The sequence below is a fragment of the Pan troglodytes genome, chromosome 10, assembly GCF_028858775.2.
Source record: "Pan troglodytes isolate AG18354 chromosome 10, NHGRI_mPanTro3-v2.0_pri, whole genome shotgun sequence".
NCBI lineage: Eukaryota > Metazoa > Chordata > Mammalia > Primates > Hominidae > Pan > Pan troglodytes.
The window spans coordinates 64,758,532-64,783,070 of NC_072408.2; the positions used below are offsets into that span (position 1 = coordinate 64,758,532).

General features: G+C 38.6%; 1 protein-coding gene across 50 annotated transcripts in view; it reads left to right on the forward strand.

Moving 5' to 3' along the window:
* Nucleotides 1–261: 261 nt before the first annotated feature.
* The window catches only part of CAPRIN2 (caprin family member 2), a 45,418-nt gene continuing 21,140 nt past the window's right edge, over nt 262–24,539 (forward strand). For 14 of the 50 annotated variants that reach the window (XM_009425673.4, XM_003313822.6, XM_009425658.3 and 11 more), the window contains exons 1-6: nt 1,304–1,873; nt 4,085–4,147; nt 14,135–14,221; nt 20,039–20,277; nt 21,525–21,607; nt 23,728–23,895. In XM_009425673.4, the coding sequence (XP_009423948.3) occupies nt 1,454–1,873; nt 4,085–4,147; nt 14,135–14,221; nt 20,039–20,277; nt 21,525–21,607; nt 23,728–23,895 (1,060 nt within the window). In that variant the 5' untranslated portion in view covers nt 1,304–1,453. Of the gene's footprint in view, nt 537–792; nt 1,874–4,084; nt 4,148–14,134; nt 14,222–20,038; nt 20,278–21,524; nt 21,608–23,727; nt 23,896–24,539 lie in introns of those variants that run through there. The other 36 variants (XM_054663375.2, XM_009425670.5, XM_063786804.1 and 33 more) reach the window with 8 other exon arrangements.

The window sequence follows — 24,539 nt, forward strand, 5'->3', positions numbered from 1 at the left end:
GCTGCGCGGTTTCCGGCCTGCCGGCGTTCGGCGTCGCCTCGGCCCCACCTGGTGCCCCGCAATCTGCGCAAAGGCTGGGAGACCGCGCCCTCTCCCGACCTACCACCAGCCCAAGCTGGGCCCGGAACTAACACCCGACAAGCGCAGGCGGCCAGCTGCAGCCGGGAAGGAGCACCGGAAGGAGGCGGTGGCGGGGCGGCCGGGGGCGGAGCGGGCCGGGGCGGGGCGCGGCCTACAAAAGCCACGCGCGGCGCGGTGGGCGGGCCTGGGCGCGAGCGGCTGAGTCGGCCGGGTCCCTGGCGCCGCAGAGGCCGCGGGCGAGGACCGGGAGGGGAGAGGGAGGAGACAGGAGGAGGAGACGCGAGTGCGGGGTGGCGCCGGTCCACCTCCGCAGCGCTCCTGCCTCCCCCCGGCTTTGGAAGGCGGGCCCGGGCTGCGGCAGCGGCGGCCTCGGCTGCCTGGGGAGGTGAAGTCGGGCTGCGGCGGCCTCGGTCGGCGCGGCGGAGGGAGGCGGCTGACCCGGCGAGGGTGGGCAGGTCTGGGCGGCCGGCGCCGCGGCGAGGTGGAGGGGCGGCTTGGCATCCCTGGGGCGGGGCGGGGTTCCCGAGGGCCGCGGCCGGTGCGTTTTCCGCAGGTCAGCCTCCCCCGGGGCCTTGCAGAAGCGGCTTCTGCGTACCCGAGACGGCTGTGGGAAGGGTGGGGGTCGGTGCCTGCAGTGCTCTCCGTGGCCGCTCGGGAGAGGTGCTCTTCGCTCAGGCTCCCCCGGAGACTTGAGGGGGTGCGCGCTGGCGTGCATGGGGCCTGTTCTGTCCTTCGTTTGGGGATGCTCCTAAGGGGGGAGAAAGGGATACCTCGAGTGCTTGGAGGTCGAGAGACGGATACGTAAGTGCTCAAGGGCCACTGATTAGGGCACGGGAAGGGCTCGCTAGAATAAGCCCTTAAACTGGTTGGGTGTAAGCGGTTTTGGGCTAGTCTAAACCAAACAACTGAGAATAAACGCGGGGTTCCTGCAGGTTGAGAGAGTACCTGTCTGCAAATGTCCAGTAGTGATGGATTGCCTTGTAGGCCCCAGAGCAATCGGGGAAGTTAGCATTCTTGTTCAAGAAGCTGCTGGTTCACTTAGAGCTGTAAAAGAATGTTGTGAGTTTGGGATTTTCTTTCAGACGTTCAGGATTGAGGTTAGGGCTGGTGGTGTGGGATCATGTAAAGAGGTTTGAGTGGCTCAGCCTTAGGTCCCGGTGTGGAAAGCTTATTCTTTTGGTGTCATCACGTGGCCATGGGAATTATTTAGAATGTGATCTGCCCTCATGAGAAGAAAGGAGCTCTGAAGCCATTGCAGTTCTTCCTCCCTGTGTGGAAAATCGAATTTCTGGAAACATCCTCTGTATTGGAGATTTTGCCTGCGTAAAGGCTATCCTTATTGGCTAGCGGCACTAATTACTTTAAAAGTAGGATGGAAGTACAAGTATCTCAAGCATCATTGGGTTTCGAGCTCACTTCTGTGGAAAAGAGTTTAAGGGAGTGGTCTAGACTTTCCAGGGAAGTTATTGCCTGGCTGTGTCCCTCTAGTCCTAATTTTATACTTAACTTTCCCCCACCTCCTTCAGCTTTATCTGTTTCAATGGTGCAACTCTCTTCATCCCCTTTTGGTTACCAGTCACCTTCAGGCCATTCAGAGGACGAAAGAGAGGGGAATATGAAGTCAGCCAAGCCCCAAGTGAACCACAGTCAGCATGGGGAAAGCCAGCGGGCCTTGAGCCCCCTGCAGTCTACTCTGAGTTCTGCTGCATCTCCTTCCCAAGCGTATGAGACCTATATTGAAAATGGACTCATATGCCTTAAACACAAAATTAGAAACATCGAGAAAAAGAAGGTAACTTTTTTTCTTCCAGTCCTGTAGATGCATGATCTTAAAGATTAAGGAGCTGACATTTTTCTTTCAGAGCTCATAGGTGTTCTCTACTAAAAATTTAACTAACCTTAGGTTTAGCTGCTTTAAACAAGCAGGTTACATGTTGGAAATATTAAACATTTTCTGTTTCATTTGTCAAAACAACGGAATAAAAATATTCTTCATAGTTAAATTATGCATGCTGCTGTTGAAATACTTTAAGAGCTAGCTATTTTAGGTCAGATTAATTCCTTATGTAGTATTAATGTTTCTTTTCATAGATGTGTTAATAGCTGATTTTTTAGCTTGTTTTCCTTGTGACTTTCTGCAGCAGTTGATATTGCAGTATAACTGCTGCAGTCGTTGGAAGGTTTAACCGTAGTAGAACTAGAAAATGTTTTACCACTTACTTTTGTGGTGTTAGGTGAAGATTTAAGATTGCTAGGTGAAAGCGTGGTGGTCAGCCTTGTAAAGAGACCCAGGAGTTAACCCTAGCTACAGAAAATGCTGTTGTAAAAGATCTAAATCTTTCTTCATTTCCTGAGTCATGTAGCCTGTGAAACAGACTGCACGTTGCTTTGCTGTATTACGTTTCTCTTCTGCTTTTGGACAGGTGAGGTTGAGAGACTATCTGGACCTATGTGTTGTTAAATACTTTTGTGCCAAGACCTAGTTAAACCTTAAAGTTGCTTTTAATGGAGGAGTGTGAAGAGACTCTTTAGAGTCTGGTTGACTCTTTTTTTTGTTTGTTTTTTTTTAAACCTAAGAAAGTAAAGAAAGGCAAGTTGCTAGTAGCTTCTCTGTAGCTCTCACCATTTATCTTTTTAATGTATGCAGTTGATCACAAGTGTGGTAAGGTGAGTGTGCCAGGTCAGCACAAATTCCCCATCACTGTGATAAATGGTCAAAGCAGGATCTATTGACGGAGCCTCCCTCAGGTGGAGGAACTACATATATGTATGCTTATGCTCTCTAGCTTACCTATAGTACCTCTTTAATTTTGAATACCTGATAGTATGAGTACTTTTGTTTCAACCTTCTGGGAAAGAATTTTTCCACTAAAGCCAATACAGGAGGAACCTGAAGAATGCTTTTAGAATACCACAGTGGGTCCGGGTGCAGTGGCTCACACCTGTAATCCCTGCGCTTTGGGAGGCCAAGGCAGGTGGATCACCTGAGGCCAGGAGTTTGAGACCAGCCTGGCCAACATGATGAAACCCCGTCTCTACTAAAAATACAAAAAGAATTAGCCAGGCGTGGTGGGGGGTGCCTGTAATCCCACCTACTCAGGAGGCTGAGGTAGGAGAATCACTTGAACCCAGGAGGTGGAGGTTGCAGTGTGCCGAGATCGCGACACTGCTCTCCAGCCTGGGCAACGGAGTGAAATTCTGTCTCAAAAAAAAAAAAAAAAAAAAAAAAGAATACCATAGTGGGTTTATGTCATTATTATGGGGCCAACAAATGCAATTTATTTTTCATAATTTCCTTAAGTATCAAATATAATATGAAAAATAACTTCAAGATGAGCCTACTCTAATGATAGAAAAGAATTCTTTGTGTTTCTGTACTTCCAGTAGGAGTTTCTTTTTAGGAAAATGCCACATAATTCAACAGGTAACTGAACTAATAGTTTAAGCATGAGATTAGAGTAGGACTTCTTAACCTCTACACCACTGACATTTTGTACAGGATAATTCTTCGTTGTAAAGGGCTGTCCTGTGCATTTTAAGATGTTTAGCAGCATCCCTGGCCTCTAACCACATGATACCAGTAGCACTCTTCACCTCCCTTCCCCCTCCCAAGTTGTGATAACCAAAAATATCCCTAGATATTGCCAGGTATCTTTGAGGGACAAAATTGTTCCCTGTTGAGAAGCTACTGTGTTGGGGACACATGATTTACTAGGTAAGTCCCTATGGGTTAAGTAGTCTAGTTATTAATAGAGTCATTAAGAGAAAATAGTTTTATTACTGCTTAGCTTTTGTAATTCCAGACTCATGTGATTCTGTGTATTTTTTCTCCCCTGACTGGAACTCATCTACAGTTGCTGCATGCCGTATAGTAAAATGATAGTCTTGCAGATTGATAGCTTACTTCAAGGACTTTGTTTCCTAGAGACAAGATCTGGCATTTACTTTATTTGCTTCTGAATTTTATGTCAGACTATGGTAGATACAAGTTTCTCTTTTGTAGCTCAAACTGGAGGATTATAAGGATCGCCTGAAAAGTGGAGAGCATCTTAATCCAGACCAGTTGGTAAGTGGCTTATGATCTTTTAGTAAGACTTGCTGGTTTTCTTTTCTTAGTAAAACTCAACATGGATTTAGTGCGATCAGAGTCTTTATAGCACACACACACACACAGTTAAAATCCGTAGTTTGTTCGAAACTGTTTCAGAAGACTTTGTTGTTTATGCCTGTTAGATCTCAGATATGACTTTTTTTTCTGTTGACTAGAAGATGGTATGCATGGGGGTGTAGATTGTTAAAGAGGAGTGAAAGTGTAGACTGTCACTAAGAGTTAACATACAGATTTAAATTAAACTTATGTGCCAGAGTGGACTGAAGGAGAAGAGAAGGCATACTCTACCTTTCAGCTCTTCACTGGTATATTCTAAACCTAACATCGTTCTGCTCCAGAATGTGAAAGAATATTTACTGTAGCTTACCTTAGTTTTCTCTAGCTGCCTCACCTTAATTCTTTTCATGGTCTCTTCCTACTTTTCTATCCTGGGTTTTCGTGTCCCCTCTCAGGAGGCATATTATCTGATAGATATCTGGCCTTTAAAAAAAAAAAAAGCTTACTATAAACATTAAGCTACTTGCATTTTTTCAATCAGTTAACTTCTCAATGATATACCTGGTAATTGCAAATTTTATGTAATTTGTGAAGGAGAGTTTTTGCAGCACGGAAAGAAAACAGTGCTTCGTGGATGTTTGCCATTTTGACTTGATCATGTCTCCTGGCTAAGAAGGGACACATTTATTTGAAAGTTATTTCATCTTGTTTGTGGGTCTTTTGTCTTTATGTTTTTCAACTGAAATCTTTGGCTATACATCATAGATACTGACATTCAAGGACTTTTCCCATTCCATAGTGACTCCACTGACCCAGAATTTTTGTGATGTAGTAAGTTATAATTTTGCTGAGACACATATTTGAATTGTGTGAGCTCTGCAAATGGTGCGCTCACTTAGCTGGGGAGAGGACTTAGCTGGACATGCAGCATTTCAGCATAGCTTTGTTTTAAAGTCACGGTGTGTTCAGTAACTCTTAAAGTGATAAAACTTTTTTGTGTGTAAATATTCTTGAATGAAGTGTCCTGTTAGAGTTGTGTTCCTTATTTTTAAGAAACATCGGGGAGAGGGGGTTGGAGATTGATTGTTCCCATGGTAGCTCTCTAAGAAATGTTAAAGACATGCTATATTTCATTGCTCCAGCCAGGCAAACTTCATTCTCAGTATTTCATTACTGTCTTTATAACCACATGTTGCTTCTATAATAAATGTATGAACTTTGATATCTGGAGTAATACGCTGACAGCTGCCCAATTTATATTGCCAACAGATCAGTCCTCTGAACTCAATATTTCTGTGTCCAGTTGCCTATCCGACACTTCATGATTTTTCCCTGTTCCCCAAAACCTGCTCCTCCTCTAATCTTAGCTATGTCAGTTGATGGCTTGATCAACTAGCAGGAGTTGCCAAAAATCTTGGAGAATTTATCTCCTTTCTCCTCATAGCTCACATCTAGCTCATCAGCAAGTCTGCTCACTTCTCCCTTTAAGATAAATGAGGAAACTGACCATTTCTGCCATCTTCATCTAGGCTATATAACCTTTCATCTGCGTTACTTATTATAGTAGTAATTACTTCTGCCTCACAGGTTTTTCTATTTCTGCCCTCTCCAAGTCTGTTCAACGTAATAAACTCAGTGATCCTGTTCTGATGCAAGTCAAGATGGTTATTCCTCTGCTCAGAAGTCCCCATTTGTTCCCCTCTGGTGGTAAAATGTCCTTAGTGTGTCTACAAAGCCCTACAGAATATCCTTCCCACTTCCTTTGACATTTTGACTCCATTTCCTGCTCTTCTTTCCCTCGCTAGCTCCATTCTACCTACCCTAGCCTCCTTGCTGCTCCTCAGACATCCCAGGCACACTTCTGCAGGGTTTTTTGCACATGATATTCCTACTGCTTGGGATGTTCTTTCTCCAGATGTTTCAATGGCTCAATTCCCAACCTCCTTCAGCCTTTTATTTGAAGGTACCCACAGTGAGATCTGTTCTCACCTCACTATACCTCCACTTCCCCATTCACACTGCTTAGCTCCTTTCCTTGCTTAATTTTTCTTAATAGAAGTTAGCACTTCTTTGACAAGCTATGAAGTTTTATTTTGTCTCTTTCCTACCCTTACAATGTAAGTTCCATGAAAGTAAGGATTTTGTCTGTTCATTGCTGTATTCCTAGTGCGTAGAATAGAGTGTAGCATGTAGTAGGTATATAAAATATTTATTACATATAGATTTACTAAGTATAAAATGAATGTTGGGTCTTTAGATGTAACTAAGCACGTAGTTGGTGGTACTTTTGAGAAATCACACCTCATACATGCAATATATAAGGTAGAAAATTTAGAAAATGCAGATAAGTCAGAAGGAAAAAAAAGTAGAATCTTCAGAGAATTGTTACCAGTATAGGCATACCTCAGAGATATTATGGGTTCTGTTTCAGACCACCATGATAAAGTGAAGATTGCAATAAAGCAAGTCACACAAATTTTTGGTTTTCCAGTGCATGTAAAAGTTATGTTTGTCCTATACTGTAGTCTGTTAAGTGTGCAGTAGCACTGTGTCAGAAGGCACACACCTTGATTAAAAATTATTTTATTGCTAAAAAATGCTAATAGTCATCCGAGCCTTCAGTGAGTTGTAATCTTTTTGCTGGTTGAAGAGGGTCTTGCCTCAGTGTTGATTACTGCTGACAGATCAGGGTGGTGGTTGCTGAAGGTTGCAGCAGCTGTGGCAGTTTCTTAAGACAACAGTGAAATTAGCCACGTTGATGGACTCTTTCTTTCATGAAAGATGTCTCTTGTAGTATGTGATGCTGTTAGATAGGATTTTACTCACAGTAGGACTTTTTTCAAAATTGGAGTCAGTCTTTCGAACCCTGCTGCTGCTTTATCAACTATAAGTTTATGTAAAATTCTAAAGGTTTTGTTGTCATTTCAACAATGTTCATAATATCTTTACCAGTAGAGTCTATCTCAAGAAATCACTTTCTTTGCTCATTCATAAGAAGCAACTCCTCATCTATTAAAAGTTTATCCTGAGATTGCAGCAGTTAGTCGTATCTTCAGGCTCTACTTCTAGTTCTCTTGCTATTTTCACCACATCGGCAGTTACTTCCTCTGCTGAAGTTCTGAACCCCCTCAGAGTCATCCATGAGTGTTAGAGTCAGCTTTTCCCAAACTCCTGTTCATGATGATATTTTGACATCCTCCCATGAATCACAAATGTTCTTAATGGCATCTAGAATGTAGGGAATATTTTCCAGAAACTTTTCAATTTACTTTGCCCAGATCTATTAGACAAATCACTATCTATTGCAGCTCTAGCCTTATCTAAATGTGTTTCTTTTCTTTTCTTTTTTGAGACGGTGTTTTGCTCTTGTTGTCCAGGCTGGAGTACAATGGCACGATCTCGGCTCACCGCACCCTCCACCTCCCAGGTTCAAGCGATTCTCCTGCCTCAGCCTCCTGAGTAGCTAGGATCACAGGCATGTGCCAGCATGCCTGGCTAATTTTGTGTTTTTAGTGGAGATGGGGTTTCTCCGTGTTGGTCAGGCTGGTCTCGAACTCCTGACCACAGGTGATCTGCCTGCCTCGGCCTCCCAAAGTGCTGGGATTACAGGTGTGAGCTATCACGCCTGGCCAAATGTATTTCTTAAGAAGACGTGAAAGTCAAAATTACTCCTTGATCCATGGGCTGCAGAATGTATGTTATGTTATCAGGCATGAAAACATCATTGATCTGTGTATTTCCATCACAGCTCTTGGGTGACAAGGTGCCTTGTCAATTAGCAGTAATATTTTGAAAGAAATCTTTTTTTTCTGAGCAATGGGTCTCAACAGTGGGCTTAAAATATTCAGTGAACAGTGCTGTAAGAAGGTGTGCTATCATCCAGGCTTTGTTATTTTGTTTATAAAGCACAGAGTAGATTTAGCATGAGTCTTAAGGGTCCTAGGATTTTCAGAATTGTAAATGAGTATTGGCCTTAAAGTCATCAGCTGCATTAGACCCTAACAAGAGAGTCAGCATGTCTTTTGAAGCTTCGAAGCCAGGCATTGACTTCTCATCTCTAGTTATGGAAGTCCTAGATGGCACTTTCTTCCAATAGGAGACTCTTGCATCTACATTGAAAACCTGTTGTTTAGTGTAGCCAGCTCCATCAATTATCTTAGCTAGATTTTCTGGCTAACTTGATGCAGCTTCTACATTAGCACTTGTTGCTTCATCTTGTACTTTTATGTGATGGAGATGACTTCTTTCCTTAAACCTCATGAACCAGCTTCTGCTAGCTCCCAACTTTTCTTCTGCAGCTTCCTCAGTCTCTCAGCCTTCACAGAATAAAAGAGAGTTAGGGTCTTGTTCTAGACTAGGTTTTGACTTAAGGGAATACCACTCAAATCTTGTGCACGTCAGCAATAGCATTTGTTTTCTTATTATTCATGCCTTCACTGGAGTAGCACTTTCACCCCACACAAGCTCAACCTCTTCCACTATCAACATCTCTCATCAGAGAAATACATTTTTTACTTTCTATGAATCTACGTTGACACATCATCATCACCCAAAGTTTGTAGTTTAGAGTTTACATTAGGGTTCACTCTTGGTGCTGTACATTCTGTGGTTTTTGTCGGTGTGTGTTTGTTTTTAAGAGACAGGGTCTCTCTCTCACCAGGCTGGAGTGCAATAGCATGATATCATAGCTCACTGTAGCCTTGAACTCTTGGGCTCAAGTGATCCTCTTAGCCTCCTGAGTAGCTGGGATTACAGGCGTGAGTCACTGCACCCAGCTCTATGGGTTTTGTTGAATGCAAATGTATCCACCATTGTAATATCATACAGAATGGTTTCACTGCCCTAAAAATTCTCTGTGCTCCATCTACTCATTCACCAATTCTTTTGTTGTTGTTTTTAATATTGTGGCAGTGTTTCCACTATACATGGTCTTTAAAGGTTGGTTGAATTATTGTGTGAGAAACTATCTGTGCCTGGTTCTCTTTGAGGTGGGACCTCTTTGAAAATATGCTCTATGTTTTTCTTTGGAGATTGATTTTTGTTTAGATTTCTTTTGGCATCAGTTTTTAAAAACTTCATTGAAAATCACCTATTTCATTCAGTTTTAAAAATTTATTTGCACAGATTAGGGCCAAGTCGTTTTTAATAAAATTTTAATACAGCTTGTTTCTGTTGTTACTTTATAATTTTGTGTGGTTTTCTTTCCTTAGTTTACTCTTAAATTATCTAGGGGCATATTCCACCCCCCCACCCAAAATCAGCTTTTGGACTTACTTTATTCCACTTTTTAAAAATTTTTCTGCTTTTTTGTTTTTGGTTATTTGCTTTTTCAAATTGTGAAAATTTTCTAAAATTTCTTGAAGACGGAATTTTCCTTCAAGCACTGGTTCAGTTGTATTTGATTTGATATTGTATTTTCAATGTTATTTGTGATAAGTTTTATAATTTTAGTTTGATTTTCTTCTTTAACCCAACAGGTACTTATAATAATGTAAATAAAACTTGTAATGTTCTATATGGCTCTTGCAGCCTCTTTGAAGTAGTAACTCTTAAGGGATCTGTCAAGGCTAAGCTACATAAGGTTTATGTTAAATTGGTAGCATAGGTTTCTCTTTTCAAATAGTAAAAAGAATGTCTAATGAAGTTGTTTGTGGAGTCACTTTAACTTGTAATTTAATGTAACTTTATAATTTAAATAACTTAAATTGTTACATTTATAACTTTAGTATGTTTGGTTCCGATCTGGATTTGAAATAAAGAGCTGAGATTCAAGTGAATTCTCAAGCAACCGGCAAAGGGAACTTGATGTCTTTGGTTCTACCAAAGTTTTTGTTGTTAAAGAATTAGAATGTGGTACCTGTTTTTGCTGCTGAACTGTGATCCCGTGTTACATTTAATACATCTGTAGTAAACTTAATAAATAATATAGAATCTTCCCTCTTTTGTAATTCCACTGCTATTGGCGTAGTCAAGGCAAGCCACCTAAACTTTACATACGCTTCCTAGTTGATATCCTTGTCTTGAGATCTTACCTTCAATTCACCAGTCCTATTGTCTGTGGTGTCCTTTTCTTGAAACAGCTCTCAGTATATGATTTCTTTCAAAAGCTTTAAATTGTTCAGAATCTTGAGCATATCTGATGCTCTCTAAGATCATCTGAACTATCTTTTATTCATTCAACAAGATATATTAAGTATCTACTCTAGGAGGTGCTGTACTTAATATTACAGTTATAATACCTAGGGGACAAATGTGATCATTACCACATGGAGTCTATGATGTAATGGGGAAGAGAGTGGGGAATAAGCAAATACAGATATGATGGATGTTAAGAAGGTGAAGTATAGGATGATAAGGGATTGTAATGCAGGATCCATCCTAGTCTAGAGAGTTACGGCCAGCTTCCTTAGGAAAGGAAGAACTTTAGTTAAGACCTAAAATATGAATGAGACTTAGCCAGTGAAAGGGGGGAGGGAGGAAGAAGAACAGAAGGCTAGGCAGATGCTTGCATGCGTAAAGGCTCTGAGAAGGAACAGATTTTTGGTTTTTTACAAAGAGCCTTTTTCAAAAACTGTGAAGAAGGTCACGTGGATGGGTGATGAAGCTGGAGGGGGTAGGTCTTTGTACACCATTTGAAAATTACTTTTTCCCAAAGGCATCAGAAATGGTACAGATATGTTTAAGCAGGGAACAACTACAGATTTTTAGTTAAAAAAATCACTTTGCAATGTGAAGTATGGTTTGGAGATAGTGTATGGATGTAAGGAAATTAGAAAAGAGTTGCCAGTAGTGTAGGTGAATGATTATGGGAGCCCTACTAAGGCAGTGGCAGAGGAACTTGAATCAAGTAGCTGGATTTGAGAGGTAAAATCAGCATGGCTTGGTGACTGGATGTAGGAGTAGAGGGTAGAGCTGAGAGTGGTTTCAGGTTTCTTGCTTGAACAGTGGATGGATGGCAAAACCATTTATTAAACGTGGGACCACTGGGGCAGAAGGAGGTTTTGGGAGGATGGAGTAGGATAAAGAGCTCAATTTTGTACTATTGATTTTAATGTGCCTGGGAGACATCAGTGTTTGGTACCAGCTGTTTGGGTAAACGAGACTGGAGCATGGAGAAGTTTACCCGATAGAAATATCACCTGTATGACCGCTACTTGAAACCATTAGAGGAGATAAGACTGTCTTGGATGACAGTATAGAAGGCAGAATAGAGAAGCCTAGGACAGAATCCTGAGGAATTCTGACATTTAATGTTTGGACAATAATGGCTAAAAATGCGGTGTGCTTATTAGGGTCGGGCATCATTCTGAGTGCTTTATACATACACAATCATTTAAATTGTACAGCATCTTTGTAAGGTAGGTTCTATTACTCCTATTTTACAGGTGCTAAAAGCAGGTGAGAGAAGCTAATGCAAAAATTGCTAGTAAATAAGCAGCTGGAGAAATGGGAGAAAAATGGAAGTTTAGTGTTAGTAAAAACAAGAAATGTCTGTAGAGCAGGAGTGTGCCTTTTTGTTGAAGGCTGCTGCTAAGTCAACCAAAATGAGAGCTATAAAAGATCCACAGCTTTAAAGGATGGCATCGACAATTGCTAACTTCAGCTAAGACAGTTCTGATGGAATGGTAGAAACGGAATCCAGGTTGATGAGGTCTGAAGAACTGGAGACTGAAAACACGTTTGAATTTGTGTAAGGCTAGAGGGAAGTAGTTGTCACAGAAGAACTAATTTTTCTTGTTTAGATTGGGGATGACATGAACTTGTAAAATGCTGATTTAAGCATCAATAGAGAGGGAGCAGCTCTTTGTTAGAAGACATCAAAGACGGAATCCTAAAGTAAAGTTTTGTATGAAGGCACAATTCCGTAGGATCCAGGGCACAGGTAGAAGCGGGGGCGGGGCGGGGGGAGGGGGGATACCTTCTTCACTTAGTAAAGAAAGGAAAAATGAAAGGATAGGTCTTCATTAGATGATGGAAAGTTGAGGTAGTTCCCAGCTGATGCTGCTTTTCTTGAATCAAAGTTAATACCATTTGGGAGTAGATATGGAGTATTTCTTTATAGTTTTACATCCCTCTGAGGACTGTATATCCTGGTAATGTTATCTGCTCATTCTTGTTTCTGTAGCAGGAAGATCTCTATACCTTTTTATTATAAAATATATGGCTGAAACAATATATTCCATATAAGTTATAACACATAATAAAGCAAGCACCAGATCCCAACTCTCAACTCAAATAGTATGTTTCCAACAGTGTTGAGGCTCCTTTCTCATGTGGTACCTTCTCCTTCCTGTAACCAGGACCCTGAAGTTTTCCCTTGCTTTTAAGACCATTTTTTTTTTTTTTTGCTGCCCTGTTAGAGTTGTTTTTTTTTGTACCTTACAGAAAGTGGTATCATGCTATATATTCTGCAGTTTGCTTTTTTCACTCATTATATTTAGTATTTTTATATCAATACAAGTGCCTGTATTTTATTTGGTTCTCTCTACTTAGTTTTAGTCTCTAAATAGATGGATGCTTGAAGTTTTGGGGCTTTTTTTTTTTTTTTTTGTCACTATGAAGAATTTTACTTTGAGGAATCTTTTAGGTGTTACTGAGACTCAGGAGTAAGATTTTTTTTCAGGGTACGTATCTATCATTAGGCTGTAGGACATGCTCATGATTAACTTCATAGGTAAAAATTCTGAACTGTTTTCCAAAATTATTGTACCAATTTATACTAATACTGTTATTATTACACAGGAGTTCCTATTGTTCTGTACCTTTATAAAGACTTAATATCAGTCTGTTTTTTTCAACACTATTGAGGTATAATATACTTAACACAAAGTAAACCCATTCTAAGCGTACATTTGTTTATAGTAAATTTGTAGAGTTATCGAACTGTTAGCACAATCTCATTTTAGAGTATTCCTATCATCCCCCCAAAGTTCTCTTTTGTGCTCTGATTTTTCTATCTTTAAAAATTTGTCTTTTCTGGACATTTCACATAAAATAGTCTTCTGCATCTGGCTTCTTTTACTTAGCATAATATTTCTGAGGTTTATCCATGTTGTAGCCTGTATCAATATTTCATTGGTTTTTACTGCTGACTAGTATTCCATTGTGTGGGTGTACCACATTTTGTTTATCCACTTACCAGTTGCTGGATATTTGGATTGTTTTCATTTTGGGCCATTATGCTGCTGTATACATTTATATACAAGTCTTTATGTGGACATGTTTTCATTTCTTTTGGGTAGATACCTTGGAGTGTAATACTTTACTATTTTAATTACTGAGGCTTTATAATAAGTATTTATCCAGTTGCACAGGTTCTCCACCTTGTTCTGTTTCAGATTGGTCCTTTCTCTTCCATATGGATTTGAGTTAAAGTCCCATGAAATGCCCCCCTCTTTTCTGTCAGTGTTGTTTATCTGGGAAATCTTTAAAAAAAAGTTTTGCTCCTTTAAATTTCCTGTAGGACATTGCATATTGTTTGTTATAATACTTATTTATTTTTGTCTGTTACAGGTAATTATTCTAAATCTTTCCACTGTATTATAAATGTCTTGAAGTTGCTTGTTCATCTCTCTGATACTCACCGTGCTATTTGTGTAATATGTTTGAGTAGTGAATGAATATTAACGGAGAAATCCTATTGGCTCAGTGCTATTAAAACCAACAGGCCTTTCTGATCTTAGACTTTATAGGGGTAAAATTAGGACTCATATTTCTAATATAAAAATTGAATTTCTGGCATTAGAATTGAATTTTTAAATGCAACTTAATAAAACCGGTATTAATACTCTTTCTCCTTTTTCTTTAGGCAAGTACTTTTTTTGTGTCTGTATAGTAAATAGCCATAAGATCTTAAATCTCTTCTACTGTATTTAAGAAACATTATTTTCACATATTTTTACTTAAACAGTCACAAAATTGATGTTTTCTTATCCTATTTGGTAGGAAGCTGTAGAGAAATATGAAGAAGTGCTACATAATTTGGAATTTGCCAAGGAGCTTCAAAAAACCTTTTCTGGGTTGAGCCTAGATGTGAGTATGTTTTCTTTGCTTTTCCTGAAACCAGTTTTAACCACTGATCTTGGAGAAAATGTCAGTGTGTCAGTGTCTAGTAATGGTGTTTGGTTATTATTCTTCTAATTTCTGCTGATATTTTATCGTGATGGAAGATTGAGGATAACTGTTGGAGAACTAGTTTTTTCAGATTTCTGTAGTCTCAAGGGAGAACACAAATGGCATCTGAGTATGAGACATTGTGAATAAAGCATTAGTTATCTAATGTATGTTATTTAATTACAGAATTATAGAAATCATTGACACAGGGAATCAAACTTTTGACAAGGTATATTTATTAAAGATATTTTAGAATATAGGCTTGTAAATTTATATAAGATAGGCTTCTTTCACATTATTTAACATATGAGACAACAGAGTTGGTAGTCTTCTTGAAAGCATGAAAATTATTGATGGGAAAATTAATGACTCATGTTAAATAGAGTTAAATCTGGCCTCACTACTTGTTAGGTTCTCTATGTTGGCAGTTCAAACTTTTATCTCTGACAAATTTAATCAGTAATATGAAGTCTTAAACACTTCTCAGTGAAGTATTCTTTACTTTTTCAAATCTCAGCACTAGAAGGTCCTTTAAAGGTCAAGTTCCAACAATTGCGGAAATTTTTAAATAAATTCATTCCTGGAGAGGAGAGCATGCCTCATAAGATAATCTCTTCTATTTTTTTGGATATTTTCATTAAAAAAATTTATATATTTTTTATTATGTTTTAGAGACAAGGTCTCGCTCTCTCACCCAGCCTAGAGTGCAGTGGTGTGATCATAATTCTCTGGAGGCTTATAATCCTGGGCTGAAGGGATCTTCCTGCCTTGGCCTCCCAAAATGCTGGGATTACAGGTGTGAGCAGTCGCCCTGGCCTATTTTTCTTTATAGTGAACTAAAATTCTCTTCTCCATTCCTCTGGAATAAAGAAAAATTCTTCTAGGCTGGAGACATTTACCATCCTAATTCTTGGCTAAGAAGGATTACAAATATGGTTAGAAGTATACTTTTATGATATTTAAAATTTTCTGTCTTCTGTCTTTACTCAGAGTTACCCAGTAACAATTTAGTTTTTCATTCAGGCCTATATTTTTCTAATATATGGTATTCTTTTCTTCTTTTTAGATTAAAAACGTGTAAAAAATGCCTACCTTGTGCCAGGCACTTATGCAGTTCCACTTGATTTTTACAATAGTCTGGGAAGTTGCTATAAATAGTCCAATTTTACAGATCAGGAATCTGAGACTCAGAGCAAAAGTAACTTATTCTTTTTTTTTTTTTTTTGAGACAGAGTCTCGCCCTGTCGCCCAGGCTGGAGTGCAGTGGCACGATTTCGGCTCACTGCAAGCTCCGCCTCCCGGGTTCACGCGATTCTTCTGCCTCAGCCTCCCAAGTAGCTGGGATTACATGCGCGACTTATTCTTCTTTTTAAGAAAACTTTTATTTTAGGTTTAGGGGTATACTATATGTGCAGGTTTGTTATAAAGGTAAACTCATGTCATGGGGATTTGTTGTATAGATTATTTTGTCACCCAGGTACTAAGCCTTGTACCTAATAGTTATTTTTTCTAATCCTATCCCTCCTCTTACCTCCACCCTCAAGTGGCTCCAGTGTGTATTGTTCCCCTCTATGTGTCCATGTGTTCTCATTATTTAGCCCCCACTTATACGTGAGAACATGTGGTATTTGCTTTCTGTTTCTGTGTTAGCTTGCGAAGGATAATGGCCTCCAACTCCATCCATGTTCCCGCAAAGGACATGATCTTGTTTTTTTTTATGGCTGCATGGTATTCCATGATATATATGTACCACGTTTTCTTTATCTGGTCTATCATTGATGGGCATTTAGATTGATTCCATGTCTTTCCTCTTGTGAATAGTGCTGTAATGAACATATGCATGCCTGTGTCTTTATGGTAGAATGATTTATATTCCTTTGGATATATAACCAGTGATGGGATTGTTGGGTCAAATGGTGGTTCTGGTTTTAGCTCTTTGAGGAATTGCCACACTGCTTTCCACAATGGTTGACCTAATTTACACTGTCATCAACAGTGTGTAAGCATTCCCTTTTCTCTACAACCTTGCCAGCATTTGTCAGTTTTTGATTTTTTAATAATAACCATTCTGACTGGTGTGAGATGGCATCTCATTGTGGTTTTCATTTGCATTTTTCTAATGATCAGTGATGTTGAGCTTTTTATGATATGCTTTTTGGCCACATGTATGTCTTCTTTTGAAAAGTGTCTATTCATCATGTCCTTTGCCCATTTTTTAATGTTTATTTTTCTTGTAAATTTATTTAACTTCCTTATAGATACTGGATATTAGATCTTTGTCAGATGCATAGTTTGCAAAAGTTTTCTCCCATTCTGTAGGTTTTCTGTTTACTCTGTTGATGGTTTCTTTTGCTGCATAAAAGCCCTTAAGTTTAATTAGATCTAACTTGTCAGTTTTTGCTTTTGTTTTGATTACTTTTGGCATATTTGTTACAAAATCTTTGCCAGTTCCTATATTCAGAATGGTATTTCCTAGGTTATCTTACAGGGTTTTTATAGTTTTGGGTTTTACATTTAAGGAAAAGGAACTTATTCAAAGTCATATGGCCAGTAAGTGGTAGAGCCAAGATATGGCCCTAGGTACTTTTTCTCTATATCGTGAATATAGTGTCTTATCTGTTTTTTTTTTTTTCTTTGCTGCTGTAGTCTAGAGGTAGCTCCCAACTCACCAAATTTTGTTAATATCCATGAAATTATTTTTACTTGCCTGTGTTTGAGATTTACTTTCATTTTAGGTGACATGATAAAGTACTTTGGAGGTTGCCTTACTGAATCAAGACCCTGAAAGGTGCTTGGCAGTACTTTTGAGGTTTTTTTAATTTTACCTGGTAATTTTTGGGCTCCTCTTTTAAGTTTTTCTTTTGTCAGACATGTTCTATGATAGCCAGTTTTGCAGTTTGTGGAACATTTTCTTTTTTCCCTTCAAAGTAAATTTGGAAGTCCTTCTTTTTGACCTTGTTACATTCTGCTTTGTCCTCATGAGCTCTGTCTCCTGGTAGGGATTCATCATTCTGAGTCTCGATTAAGAAAACCAATTTTATCGGCCAGGCGCGGTGGCTTACGCCTGTGATCCCAGCACTTTGGGAGGCCGAGGCGGGTGGATCATGAGGTCAGGAGATCCAGACCATCCTGGCTATGATGATGAAACCCCGTCTCTACTAAAAATACAAAAAATTAGCCGGGCGTGGTGGCGGGTGCCTGTAGTCCCAGCTACTCGGGGGGCTGAGACAGGAGAATGGCGTGAACCCGGGAGGCGGAGCTTGCAGTGGGCCGAGATCGTGCCACTGCACTCCAGCCTGGGCGACAGAGTGAGACTACGTCTCAAAAAAAAAAAAAGAAAACCAATTTTATCATTCAGTACTACTGATTGAGAGTGGTTTCCTTTCCAAACTGGTCCTCAACTGGAAAAAGAGAACAGTGTAACCCACCTTTCTAATTTTCATCTAAAGAAGGAGAAATTGGCTCTTGTCCATGACTTTTCATGACACCTGATCATGATCTGGGAGACTTTCCTGATACTTGATTTTATTCAACAAAAATTTGAGGCCCTGATATTTGTCAGACTCTGTGCTGGGCGTTAGTGAATATTGGTGAACAGTAGATGTAGTCCCTGTCATCATAGATGCAGATAAATAAAAAATAGCCAGGGATGGTGGCTTACGTCTGTAACCCTAGCCCTTTGGGAGGAGGATTGCTTGAGTTCAGGAGTTCAAGACCAGCCTGGACAACATAGAGAGACCTCATCTCTATTAAAAAAAAAAAAAAAAAATTAGCCAGGCATGGTGGCATGTACCTGTGGTTCCAGCTATTCAGGAGGCTGAGGTGGGAGGATCACTTGAGCGCAAGAGGTCAAAGCTGCAGTGAACCTTGATTGTGCCACTGCACCCCAGCCTGGATGGCATAATGATACTGTGTCTCAAAAACAAACAAAAAACCCAAAAATACTTTGATAGGGGAAGTTCAAGGTGGCATGAGCCCATATGACCACCCAGTCCTACCTTGGGAGACTGGCCAAAGATAAATCTGAGATAATCATGTGGTATAATTGTCTGAAGATGCCCTGCGAATCAGTTGCTTTTCCCTATACCATGAGAAACTCCAGTGTTTTGGAGAGCTAGGAGTGCCACCTCCGTCCTCTTTTCTTCTCTCAAGCAAGATCAGAGAATCCTGTAGTTTTGGTAAGTGTTATGATGCAGTCTATACTGAGGTCTTGCAAAAAGCCTTACTGAGCCTTTCCCATCTGAGAAAATGTGCTTGCCCATGCAACCTTCAACCAGTCTATTTCTCATTCTCAAAATTTTATATCTTCACTTACTATCTTTCTGTCCCTAGCAGTAGCACAAATCATATTTATTAAGTTGCTTCCACATCCCCTAGGAAGGGATTAATTATGCCACAGTGAATCTTTTTCATGAGGTTTTCCCCCTAATTTTAATCTGTTAGGATTTACGCACATCTCTTTTATATAATTTAAAATATCGATGCTATATCAAAGTACTTTGACCCATCTATAGGAAAAATCTTAGTGGTTTTTTTTTTTTTGTATTTTAATCTTCATACCTTGTGAAATATCCAATATGATGGAAATGTTACAATCAAAAACTGTGGAGGGAAAAGACCTTTTAGGTTTCTTAATGGAAAGAGATAGTACTTTTTAGTTAAATGGCAAGTCCTTTCTGGGACCCATGAATATTATGTCAGACTTTAAGGTATTATAGTTCTAAGCTTTAGAGTAGATCTAGGGCTGCTCAATCTATATACACAAATTGTTGGAGGGGAAACGGTTTTTTTTTTTTTTTTTTGGGACAGGATCTCACTCTGTTGCCCAGGCTGGAGTGTAGTGGCACTGTCACCACTCATTGTAGCCTTGACCTCCTGGGCTCAAGCAATCTGTCTACCACAGCCTCCTGAGTAGCTGGGACTACAGACACACACCACCATGCCCAGCTAATTTTTGTATTTTTTGTAGAGATGGGGTTTTGCCATGTTGCCCAGGCTGGTCTTGAATTCCTGGGGTCGAGTGATTCACCCTCCTCGACCTCCCAAAGGGCTGGGATTACAGGTGTGTATCATTGTGCCCGGCCTGAGGGAAAACTTAAGCTCCATTTATTTTCTGTATCTGTTTTGTCAGCTAAATATTGGAGGATATAGCTCTGTCCAGACTGACAGGGCAAATTATTATTTTAAAAATTTTTAATTTTACTTCTGAAACAAAATAACATGTTTGCTGTGGCTGGTTTTTTGGCATTACACTTGGAAGACATTTTATGTCTGTTAGCTTTTCAATCCCTTATGCTTTAGCCAGTCTTCTTTGGTTCATTAAAACTGACCATTTTAGTTTAAATATTTTTTCCCTTGGAATATGAAATTTTAAAAAAATCCTAAAAGGTCCAAAAAGGACTGATACACATAAATGTGAAAGAGTAAAATGTTGAAATGAATATGGACATCAATGATTGGTACTTTGCTACTCATCATGGTGATATTAGCAGTTCTAGACATATCCTGGATTTGGGAGTCAGATATTTGACCCCCTTGGCTCTGGTTACCTGAGACAAACCAGTTTATTACTCAGTGACTTCTTTAGCTTAAAAAGGAGACAGACTAAACTGGTAGTTTGACAGTCATGAGATTTATCATCTAATCTCAGCTATTTGGGTTTAGACTTTGTAGATACGTATTGCTAATATGGGATGGTAGAGAATTGTTACCCTTAATTAGCCATTTGTTTAACAGCTACTAAAAGCGCAGAAGAAGGCCCAGAGAAGGGAGCACATGCTAAAACTTGAGGCTGAGAAGAAAAAGCTTCGAACTATACTTCAAGTTCAGTATGTATTGCAGAACTTGACACAGGAGCACGTACAAAAAGACTTCAAAGGGGGTTTGAATGGTGCAGTGTATTTGCCTTCAAAAGAACTTGACTACCTCATTAAGTTTTCAAAACTGACCTGCCCTGAAAGAAATGAAAGTCTGAGGTAAGCTAATGAAAAGATTTTCCTGAAATGAAACACTTGACACTTTAGCTTTTTAGGGGTGTGTGTATGTGAGAGTGTGTGTGTGTGTGTGTGTGTGTGTGTGTGTGTTAGAGAGGGGGAGAGAGAACTTAAGAAAGTATTAATTTGATTCAATATGGAAACCTTGGCTGGCCCAGAGTCTGACGGGGTTGACAGATTGTCTGGAAGGAAAGTGAATGTGAATGGTCTCATTAACATGCTTCTTTATTGTAATACTGATTTTTAAAAAAATGAGGTCTGAGCATCAAATTTTAATCCTGTACAAGTATAATATTATATCTATTTCTAAAACTTTTAAAGTAATTTTCTCAGAGTTGCCTTCTTACTCCTGCTATACTTAAGTAGAGGTAAATACTATTTAACTTGGCCGGTGTCATTAAACTTTCAAAGTAACAATTATTTGGTGTTCTTATTATGCTGTGAATAACTAGTGATAAATACATTTGATAGTTTAAAATACAAAACCTGCAAACTGGGGCTGTCTGATTTTTTTTTCCCTCACAGTGATCCATTGCTCTTTTTGTTTTGATGGAGTAAATCAGCTAGGGGACAGATGCTGTGCTCTTGCTTTGTTAGATGCAGGCTATTCCAGCTTTGTATTTGTTAGCCCTACTAAAGTAGAGTCAGATTTCAACGGTTACCAGAAATCAGTCTCTGATCAGAAAGAAGCCTAATAGAACTCTTAATTGCCTAGATATAGCCCCGTATTTTTTAATTCTCATGCTGATAGTCTACTCCATCATCATCATCTATACATTGCCTCCTTCACTTTTGTGGGTTCAGGGAATGTAGCTTCACTTTAATATATGAAATATAAGCAAAACATAATTTGGTAAATAAGCTGCTTTCTTTAAAGTCAAATGCGGCTCTTAATATTTCAATTTCACTGTTCTTTTATGTAGGGCATACACCTGAACTAATGATACTGCATTGGCAGCTTTAAACTCTTTTTGGTCTATTCTTTAATGGGTTTATTTGATAAAATCCATATTTTAGTTGTTTTAAGGAAAAATTCTTACATTTGAAATCCTTAAGCAGGCATTTAGTCATCTTGTATACATTTCAATTTTTTTATTTCCAAAGAGCAAAAAGACAAAATTAACATTTGAATGTCTTGTCTGTTAATGGGTTATATTGCATAAATTGTGCTGCTCCATATATATGTACTTCTAAAGCCACTTTGTTCTGCTGCTGCTTTTCCTTGTCAGTGTTGAAGACCAGATGGAGCAGTCATCCTTGTACTTTTGGGACCTTTTGGAAGGTAGTGAGAAAGCAGTGGTAGGAACGACATGTGAGTTTTCTCTACTCTGGACTTATGCAGTAAATACTAAACTTTATGTCTAGAAGTTTAGTATGATATTGAGGGTCTAAACTGTGTTAGTCCATCAGAACTTACATGTCTGACAATACTATATTCATTGGGAGAATGATCCCTTTGTTTAGTTCTGTTAAAAGCAGCTATTGTATAACCCTAGTCACTAAAATGGAATTCAGGGAGAGTTTTGAAGTGGCAAGTCGATATGATTTGGAAATAGAGCTAAGTACTGGCTTCAACACTAGCTTGATCATTTTGGGGTTCAGTTTTCTATTCTGTGTGGTAGTACCTGTTCTATTTAAGAATCTTAAATTCATACATTGTTAATATCAAGGCTTATCTACCAGATCAGCCTAAGAATATATGAATGGTTTTATAGTCTATTGAAACATTGTTGTCTATTGATCTGGAAGTAGTCTGTGGAAAGAGAGTTCTTTTGGCTTGCTAAATAGACTTTGGCCAAATGACCAAATACAAATGACTGGACATGAAGTACATAGCTTTGTGTACTAGCTTAGAGTAATGAAAACTCACTAGAAGGTAGTAATATTTTTGTTACCAGTGATTGCTTCCTTTTAAAAAAAATATCCAAATATCTATAACTATCTTAAGATTTCTAAGTTTGTTCAAGCTTAAATCAAAATTAAAAATTTGTTTCTTGGTTAGAATGCAAAATGAGTTTAGAAAATAGTTTGGCAGTATTTTAATAAAATGAAGCATATACTTATAACGCTAAGCAATTAGTCTTCTAGCTAAGATAAATGAAGACGTGTTCATATAAGTACTTGTACATGAATGTTCATATTAGCTTTATTCAGCTGATAAATTGATAAAATGTGGTATACCCATGCAGTGGAATCTACTCACCAATAAAAAAGGGACGGAACTATTGATACATGTAACAACATAGATGAATCTCAAAATAATTATGCTGAGTGAAAGAAGCCAGACATAAAATGAGTACATATTGTATGATTTCATTTATATGAAATTCTAGAAAAGACATAATGGGATGATAGCGGGTTATTGGTTTTCAGGGGGTCAGGAGAGGACGATTAATTGCAAAAGGGGTAGTAAGGAATTTTTTGGGTTGATGAAAATCCTCTATATCATGGTTCTGGTGGTAACACAACTAAATATCTGTTAAAACTGTACAGTTAAGATAGGAGGATTTTGCCTGTAAATTATATCTGAAAGCTGATTTTTTTTTAAAAGACAAAATCTGTCATAGTACTCCTATGAAGGGAATAATAGACTCAAAATCTATGTCATAGTACTCCTGTGAAAGGAATAATAGACTCAAATGAAGTACGGAAACTCTGCTTAGTTTGGGATTATGTTTTTAATGGATTTTTAAAATAAAATGACTTTAGACCTATTTGTAGTGTAGTGACCTCAGCATCATGTTAAGGTTTTTCTTGATCATCAAATGGTCAGGTGGTAGGAAGGACAAACAGCATAACTCGAGTAAAATCTTCATGATGGAATTTTGTAGTTTAAAAATACTTCAGAGTTTGTAAAAGATAGGGTTTTCTAAAATAGATTAATAATATTAGTAATCTAATAGAGATTGTCCAATATAGGATTTTCTAACCCAATCTAATAGATTTTGAGGAACTGACTTTTACTTCTCTAAAGCCTTAATTACTTGGGGAAGGTAGAGTGGTTGCTAGCTGTGATGTCTTGGGAGCAGATAGGAAAAATGACTTATTTCTCATCTCAGGGAATAGATGTGTGCTTTTGTGACATACTTGATTAGGATCTCTGATTTTTAGTCATTTTTCAAATGGTGGAAATGGAGGTCCAGAGAAACTTAAGTGACTTGCTGAACTTTTGAGATTCTGATCTCATTAAAATTCATATTGATTCAGCATAAAATAAAGATGGACTGCATATTTACTTTTCATGGTACTGACAAGTTCTCCAGTCAGTACCATGAAAATGTAAACTGTTGTAAACTATTGTAAGGATGTACTATGTACATCAATGTAAACTATTGTAACAATGTACTACAACTAGGATAAAATTAGGATTTCTATTCCCAGTAATTTTCAGTTAGGTCATGTGACAATTAAGTCTTAATCACTCTTTCTTAGACAAACACTTGAAGGATCTACTGTCCAAATTGCTGAACTCAGGCTATTTTGAAAGTATCCCAGTTCCCAAAAATGCCAAGGAAAAGGAAGTACCACTGGAGGAAGAAATGCTAATACAATCAGAGAAAAAAACACAATTATCGAAGACTGAATCTGTCAAAGAGTCAGGTTTGTTGTGACCTCTGAAAATCCTTATAGTGGTTGCATTTTTTAATACCCCAAATGAGTCACGTATTGTGCAGTGATTGCCTTATTTTAATTTGTTAGGTTCTACACGCATGGAAATCTTTACTTACCACAGGATAAACCTAGGTTTATAAAACATCTCTAGGCTTTATCACCATGATTTACCGAGTGAAACTTATTAGAAATATTAATTTGTACTTTGTCCCAAAAGAATACATTGGTTAAAAGGAGCCATTTATGGAATTTGAATAAACTTCTCTGTTAAACTACTAGTAGGATAATTCTGTTTAAAATTGTTTACAGTGGAAGTTATAGTAGAAACCAGTACTGTAGTGGAATGAGGATGTAATTAACCTAAGGTCGAAATACCGATTCAGGGGAAAAAAGTGCTAAAGTCAGTAAAGAAAATATACTTTTAAAATTATCATTTGCCTGCAGAAGAAATACTTTGAGCAAGTGGCACTTCTGCTTTTGTTTACCAAAGTTGGATTTATTAAAGAAATACCTCTTCTCAGGAGGTAGTCCAGGCAGGGTTCTGGTAGCCATAAGCAAGAGCGAAAGCATTTTCCATGTTTATTTCCCCTTAGTTCTTAATACTAAGTGCAGTGCTTAAGTATCTCCACTCT